Consider the following 7,809-nt stretch of genomic DNA (forward strand, 5'->3'; position numbering starts at 1 on the left):
TTCTGAGTACACCACTAGACAGAGTTACCCTCCAGCAGCCTGGGGCATTGCGGGTGCCAGGGAGTGACCTCTGCCCAGGAACTACTTGGGGCTATTAATGGCCACATCCACCAGTGTGTTCATCAGTGGAATCTGAGTCATGAGTGATGTCGGACAGCCTGGGGGCCACTGGAGGAACATGTATTCATGGGCTGGTGTCGCAAGGGACATTTGCTGGGTTCTCTCCACGTGTTGATTTGGAGAACCAGATATCCATGCTTTGTGTAGGGTTGGACCTGTCTTTCTGCCCTCTGGAAATGCTCTACGAGGCATCTGAATGCACCTTAGCTATTGGTCGATGTGTTTTCTCTGGGCAGTGTCTCATGACTGGCAAAGCCGTGCTTATCCCCCCTCTGCTTGCCAGCTTGACTGGGGAGTCACAACAAAACCCAAACCCAATAGGTAGTTACATCCGGAGACATGACACTGGCTGGATCCCATCCCCCATGCCGGGTCCTAAGTCACTGAGGATGGGATGCAGTGGTGACAGCAGGTGCACGTAGTAGGAATACAGCTGTCGGGACCATGCTGGCTGCAGTCTGGGTCCCCATCAGTTGATGTGGCCCATGTCCTCGGGCAGCCTGGCCTCTGCTGTGTGCTTGGCCCTCCTGCCCCTCCAGGATGGTCACAGCCACCGTGGGGGCCCCAGAGGGACAGGACTGAGAGCAGTAAAGCCCTCGATCCTGGTGCTAAGGGCCTTCGTGGACCTCGGAATTACACACATACCAACTGTGAAAATAAGGATGTGTTAGTTCCTGAGATGTTCTGGGTCATGAATGATGTGTTTAAGGGGATTCGGAAAAGCAAGAAGCTTTACACAATGTCGCATCGGATGGTATCCCAGGGTAGGGATTAACGTGCATATTTTGATCAGACGGAGGACAAACGTGTTTAAGTCACAGGCTGGAGAAGATGGGGGCACCGACTTGTCCTCCTCAGGCTCCAATTTCCTCTGGGGTTTGTCCCAGGTCAGCAACATCATGGAAAGCTTCTAATGTGGACAAGACTTAATGATAGGAGTGCAATTTTGCAGGAAACACGTAATGCGGTTATCTTAGGTTTTATTGGGCATGTGCTGTGTGCTAGAAAAGCATGAACTGCCAGGAGAGCCCGCGAGCTTCTCAGAGGCTCTGGTCCCAGCGGTTGTTCTGCCCCGAGCCTCCGCACTGAGCCTCGGGTGCCTTTGGACCCCGGGCAGGGCAAGTCTGCAGGCCTCAGGAGGCAGCGGTGTCCTGCGTGGGGAAGGGCTCAGTGCCCAGCAGGGAAGGCCCGGTGGCCACCTCCGGGGGGCCCTGCAGCGCCTTGTTCCTCCCCTCCAGCATCCGAGCCCACTCGCCGCGGAGCCTGGGACAGCGATAATTTCAGCCTGTGAGTCACTGTTTTAGGGCCGGGTGGCAGCCAGGCCTCTGTCGGCACCTGAGCACATGTTCTAACACAGCCCAGCACCCCCCAGGCTGCCAGCGGCTGTGACCTTGTGGGGTCCCAGAGAGCCCTGCAGCCACTCTCCCAGGGCTTGGCCAGTCCCGTCCAGGGGGCCACATGACTCGGGTCTCTAGCCTGAAGGGGAGAAGTGTTTTGCCCAGGAAGCAGCTTCTGGAAACTTCTGAGGCCCGGAGAACTGAACTCCTTCGCTGGCACCCCTGTTGGAGTGCTCCCCTTTCCCTGTGCTGCCCGCCTGCCTGGCGCCCCTCCCTGGGAAAGTGACCACAGCAGGATGCACAGGGGTGACCTGGGTGGGAATGTCCTGGCTATCCCCCCATGGGAAGGCCCCTTGCCCCCTTCACCGAGCCCCTGGCTTCTGAGGGACTGTGGGATGCCGAGGGGTGCTGTGAGGAGCTGCTACTGTCTGGGGGATGGGGCACAGTCCTTCTGGCTGTGGTCTGTGCCCTCATTAGCAGCCATATGTCCCTGCAGAATGTCACCATCCACAATCCTTGAGCGGCCCAGACCCTTGGCGACTAACTCGTCCGTCGCTGACCACACTCTCGCCATCTGCCCCAGAGCCCATCCCTGGGGCCTGTACTGTGGGCAGAAGACCCAGAAGTTTCCAGGGCCTGATGGCATGTGTAGGACAAGGATGAGGACGTGGAGACCACAGTGGGGAGCAGGGGGCCTTAGTGCATGTCTCCTCTTCCTACGTTTGGGCTCTGTGCTGGGACCCCCACCCTGAGAGGTTAGGGGGATGGCACCATGGCTTCCCATACCGTGCCTAACGGGGAGATGTCCTGAATGACAGGGTGGGTGGCCTGCCCAGCAACCAGGACTCCGGCAAGGTCAGCACCAAGTCCGGTCCCATCGCGGCTGCCAGGTACCCTCTTTCCAACTGGGCTCCTGGATAGCAGCTGCTGGTGCTATTTGGGGATGAAAGCTGTGACCACTTTGGAATATCTGTCCATTCGAGCCTTTGTCTAGGTGCGAATTATGTGCTAATCTGCCCTCTTAGCTGTCCCTGAGACCAGGCACTCCTCAGTCTGCTCACGGTCACCCAGGAGACCCTCTTCAGCACCCACAGGCCCCTGGCCTCCGTCCCAGGGATGAAAGGGGGCTTTGGATCTGCTAATGTGTGGGAAGGACTATGATGAACTTATCCTGCCCTCGGGAAGTGCCTGTCAGAAAACCAGCCTAACCAGACACAGATTCTCTGATAACTTCCCACAAGATCTTCAGGAGTGGGGGGATAGGGAAATGTGGAATGGGGTGAGTGATGGGGATGGGGTGTGGGATAGGAGAATGGGGCTGGGATGGAGGGATAGGGTGAGGGATGGAGGGATGGGGTATGGGGTAGAAGGATGAGGTATAGGATGGAGGGATGGGGTACAGGAAGGAAGGATGGGATGAGGGATGGAAGGAGGGCATGAGGGATGGAGGGATGGGGTGTGGGATGGAGGGGTGAGATGGAGGGCAGGTGGTGCTGTGTGGGGATGGAGGGGTGGGGGTTGGGATGGGGATGGAGGGATGGAGGGGTGGGGTGGGGGATGGAGGGGTGGGGGATGGAGGGGGGTGGTGCTGGGTGGGGGTAGATGGGTGGGGTGCTGTCCTCTCACACCTGCTGACCTGGTGGTGGTTGCAGGCCCTGTTGTGGGTGTGGTTTTGCAGTTCCAGTCCCTCCTGCAGTGACACCAGTGACCCCTCCCGCTGTGACAGCTGGCCTGGGGGCAGCACTGGTGGCCAAGTGGCTATGGCCTCAGTTGTGAGGAGTGGTGGACCCTTGTGGGGGCTCCTGTTCGTGGAGCCCAAGCCTTGCTGCTCGGAGAGCTCACCTGTCCAGGGCACTCCTGCGAGTCCTCATGGCCTCGCTCTGAAGTTGTCTTGTGTGCAGCTCGATTTTTTCCTCCCAAAACGTCTTTATCACACTGGCGTCGAAGGCCACCCTTCCTGGGCGCTTCAGAGCGTGGCTGTCACTCATTCTCTGGAAAAGGGAGAGTTGACAGGACTTAGCGTTTGTGCCGTGTGGTTGGACAGCGCAGGGAACCAGCAGGTTAACAACCGTGGCTCTGGCTCAGCCCCACACACTGGATGCCCCCCTCTGTTTCTGGGAGCACCCTGGGGCCAGGGTGTCGGGAAGGCAGGCTCAGGAGCACACCGCTGTGGGCAGCAGGTACTATGCCCCGCTGCCTTCTGAATGGTTTCCCGCACGAGTGCAAGCAGCAGCTGATAGCAAACGCTGTTTGGGACCTTTGGGCTTCTCCAAACTTAAGAAAGGGTCTAGTTTTGTTTGTGGTTTTGGGAGGGTGGCCTCAGGGCTCTAGCCAGGGCGGGCATCGTCTGGAATGCCGGGGGACTGAGCAGGGCGCTGAGCCTGAGGCGGGCACAGAGGCCATGCAGAGGAAAGCTCTGAAACAGCCACGGCAGAATCCAGCTGTTGCACATCTGTTTCCCAGACAGGGCCCTGTCCACCTGTTTTTTGGCACGGTCTGGTGACAGTGGTGGTTGTCTGCTGGGCACCAGGGAAGGGGGGATGCGGGAGCAGCATGGATAAATGGGGCGAGTGGAGGCCACCAGTGTCTTGGCAGTAGAGCCCCAGAATTGTGCTGCAGCCCCGTTGGTGAGTGACAGAGGTCTCAGCTCCCCTCCTGGGCCTCGAGGCCCCAAGAGAAGCCCCACAAGCCATTGCTGGTCATGCAGAGAAATAGCATTGAATAGTGTAGGTTAGAAGTAAGTACAGAGATCTTCCTTCGGGCAAAAACTAAGGAGTCCAGAGGGAGAGGGTGGCATGTAATCTGGCCTGCAGCGAACTGGTAGTTAAACTTCTAGCTGCAGGCCGTGTGACACAAGGCCGAGCTCGGACGCCCGCTGCCCCCACATGGCATCCTCTCACCCCAAGGGTCTTCTGGAGGGTTCTGTCGCGGGACTTACTAGGATCCTAGAGCCAGGACACTGCCCCATAGGCTCACTGTGCTCTCAGGGGTTCTCAGACACCCCTGTGGGGACCCCCCGCAATGAATCTGTCAAGGGGGGTAACTTGTGGGCATGCCTGCCAGCAGCACTCAGGGCCCGCCTGCCTCTGGGGCTGGCCTGGCCCCAGGGTCACAGCACAGCCGATGCCACCCCAGAAGTCTGACTGCGAGAGCAGTGGCATCTGCCACACCATGGGGCTCTCAGTTTCATCCTGTTTCACGCGTGTAATACTCAACAGAGATGCCTGAGGGAGGGTCAGACCCAGCCAGGAATGTAGAGCTTTTCATGCCAAATTACTTCCCATCACATGGCGCTGTACAAACACATGGATGGAGTCAGACAAAGGAGAAGAGGAAGCCCATCTTGATGGGGATGAGAGGTGATGCTCACTCCTGCAAGGAAGGAGTGCTGGGAGAAGGAGGACAGGGGAGATGGGAGGAGGGGCGGGGGACTCCGCGAGCAGACGCAAGCTTTGAGGGGAGGGCAGGGTCCCAGGAGAAGTGCAGGGGTCCCCAGGAGGCCAGCTTCTGGGTCTGTGTCTCCTGCTTCTTGCTCAGCCCTCGAAGTGCTCCAGTCTCTGAGAAAGGTGGCTGTGGAGCCGTGGCTGTGGAGCCGTGGCCCATCTGTGCTGAGCTGACTGGTGGCCGACAAGCCCACCAGCACTGGTCGCTCGGCAGACTTAGTTTTGGGCTGCGGAGCATATGGATTGACTCTGGGCCAACCCTGTCACCAGCACTGCCCCTGGGGTCACCTTCACTCAGCTTCCTGATGGTCACTAACCCTTGGTCTGAAATACTCCCAGTGGGGAGTCGAATGGGCCAGAACACGCTAAAAAGTTCAATTCGACTATTGGAGAGAGAAGGGTCTGGGCAGGTTGCCTAATATGTCCCTTATGACGGATCCTCTTGGGCTCTGGCTCCCAGGTCCCCTGTGAGGGCACGCAGAGCCCATGTGGCAGTTTCCTGCAAGGGGCTGCCATCAGCCATGTCCACCTGCGCAAAGTCAGTGTGCCAGTGGGTGAAGGAGTGAGCGTGTTGGCTGGTTGAGAGCTGGACACACGGCCCGAGACCGCGCCCAACCCCAGCGGCCCATAGGGAGCTTCGGTGGCCCTCAGGGGTCTGGGTGGAAGTCCTCAGAGAAACCAGGGGCTGGCCTCGACTTCCTTTGTGGCAAGTCAAAGCTTTGAGGCTGAGACCTGGCTGCTCTCCTCTGTGGGTTCCCCGGAGGCTTGGCCTGCAAATCCTTCTGCGGTGGAGACGACCAGCCCACAGACAAAGGGAAAACCAGAAAGTGGGCAGAGGGCAGCACGCCAGCAGGGCCCAGAGCCAGACGTGAGAGCACTGTACGCCCTGCCGCGTCTGCACCTGGGGGGTCGCCCCAGAAATATGCCTGGAAAGTCTCCAGTTCTTGTGTGCGCCCCAGCTCCCCTCTGTTTTTCTCATTGATGGGGCCCCCAACCCTAAGCCCGTCTCCCACAAGGTTAGTGTCATCTGGCAAATGGGACAGAGCTTACGTTTCAGGGGCTCCCCAGCCAAATCTCTGGATGTCCTGAGGGCGTCTCTCCCGGGGTGGGCGTCCTCTCAGCGTCTCTCCGGAGCTCACTCACTCTTATATGGCCTTTGTGACGTGGCACCTGGTGCCAGTCCAGTTGCCAGGAAGGACAAGCTGCCTCCCATCTGGCCAAAGGCCCTGGAGACATAATTTGGCTCCTGGAACATAGTTACTGGCAGACACGCAAGCCTCGGCCCTCAGTCCAGGACTGTGGAGTCCGCTGAGCTCGCTGCCTGCTGGCTGGTGTTATGGTGGCCAACAGCTTTCTTCTGCTGAGATGCTGCTCCTGGGGAGCCCAGTAGGTGGACAGGGAGCTGGAGCCTGAGCAGAGGGTGGACCCTGGGCCTGACTGCTACCCGAGCATGTGTCCTGGCTGAGCATCATGCTGGGTCCCAGGCCTATGCCTCCGGAAGGGAGGTCTTTGCAGCCAGTACATGGCAGGTCACTTTAGAACAACAACCGGACGTATCCAACATGGGACAAGGGGTGTTTCGGGTTGCTCTGCCTGGCGCCGGCTGGTGGACGAGGGGCGGCCAGCCCTCCCACCAGCAACACCAAAGTGCCCATCTCCAACTCAAGCAAACAGTGAGAGAGACCCCTTTCTTTTACGGGTCACACGACAGCAAGGTGATGGCGGAGCTGTGGCAAGAGCCGGGTGCCAGATGCGGGAGCAGAACTCCCTGCAGCCTCGAGGGGCTGGCCAGTGCGGGCTGTTGTCCTGGTTAAGCTGGGAGATACTTGTGACTGGTCAGCCAGCCACGCGAAGAAGTGCTTTGCTGGGAGAAAGGTCCTCTCCCCAAACGTTCTTGTGTGTCTGTGGGTCTGTGGTTGGCGGGTGCAGTGACGCAGCAGTCCGTGGAGCCGTGGGCTCTATGGCTGCTGTGTGTTCCCTGGGCAAGGATGTGATGTCTCCTTCCGCATCCAGAATTCCATCTCTGCCAACAGATGGTGGTAGAAGACCAGGAAACAGTACCTGTGGCTCGGCAGAGCCCTCCCTTAAAACTGGGGAACCCAGCCTTGGTGTCTGTTATGGCTGCATAGCCGCCCCCGCATAGAGAGAGGGTCCTGGGACCCTCACCAGCCTCCCGGCTTCAGGGAGGCCCACACAGCCCCCACAGTTGTGGCCCAGACTCCCCCTCTTCCCCAGGGCTCAGCAGCCATGCTCCATGGACGCCCGGGCAGGGTCCTCAGGGTTAGGCAGCCTGCCTGTGACTCTGGTCTTTGGGGGCGCATGGCCCAGAGGCTGTAGCTTCTCAGCTCCCAGCACTCAGCCTGCCAGCCTGGTGCCTGCCAGCCCTTCCTGGGCCAATCTGCAAATGCAGGAAAGTACATAAAACAAAGACTCTCGAGGAAAAGCTAGCATCCGTGGGACACCCATCTGGGAAGAAGTGGTTTGTGGTCAGGGCAGACCGCCAAGTGTGAGCCCCAGTGTGGGGTGTGGTGCCTGTCCATCCCTGGAGGGCTGTCCCCTTCTGGGTGCCATTTTTGGATGAAGACTGTGGTTCCTCAAAGGACAGACGTCCGGCATTTATGCTCAGGATGTCCTGACTCTGGGCAGGCATGTGGTCCTTTGTGGCCTTGCTATTTGCAACAGCCATCTGTCCCCCAGGGCCCACCCTGCTTTCCCACTGGAACGCTGCTCTTGGGGGCAGGGGTTTGCTGCCGTGTCCACCAGAGCGGTGTCCAGGCTGCAGCCGTCACTGGTCATTGAGTGCATGAGGGCACAAAGGTACGCATCCTCCCACAGAAGCAAGCCCCAATGCTGTGGGAGCCCAGGGTGTGGAGAGAAATCCCAGAAGGCCCCACAGAGGAGGCAGCATC

At 59.1% G+C, this 7,809-nt stretch overlaps 1 protein-coding gene across 1 annotated transcript; it reads right to left on the reverse strand.

Annotated features, from left to right (window-relative positions):
• Nucleotides 1–1,142: 1,142 nt before the first annotated feature.
• LOC116867972 (protein FAM240C-like) lies at nt 1,143–5,996 on the reverse strand. Its single transcript, XM_032857982.1, has 3 exons — nt 5,951–5,996; nt 3,300–3,448; nt 1,143–1,383 (listed from the first exon to the last, which is right to left on the reverse strand). Exons 2-3 carry the CDS (start codon nt 3,443–3,445, stop codon nt 1,254–1,256), a joined length of 276 nt encoding a protein of 91 aa, XP_032713873.1. The 5' UTR covers nt 3,446–3,448; nt 5,951–5,996; the 3' UTR covers nt 1,143–1,253.
• Between the last annotated feature and the right edge of the window lie 1,813 nt (nt 5,997–7,809).

The sequence above is a fragment of the Lontra canadensis genome, unplaced genomic scaffold (genome assembly GCF_010015895.1).
Source record: "Lontra canadensis isolate GAN:19392208 unplaced genomic scaffold, GSC_riverotter_1.0 scaffold13, whole genome shotgun sequence".
NCBI classification, from domain to species: domain Eukaryota; kingdom Metazoa; phylum Chordata; class Mammalia; order Carnivora; family Mustelidae; genus Lontra; species Lontra canadensis.

Excerpts from the sequence above, each read along its gene's own strand:
- LOC116867972 (XM_032857982.1), bottom strand. The coding sequence starts at position 3,445 with ATGAGTGACAGCCACGCTCTGAAGCGCCCAGGAAGGGTGGCCTTCGAC. Across the intron at positions 1,384-3,299 it reads CGCAGGAGTGCCCTGGACAG|GCTCCGCGGCGAGTGGGCTC; the intron begins GTGAGCTCTCCG and ends TCGCTGTCCCAG.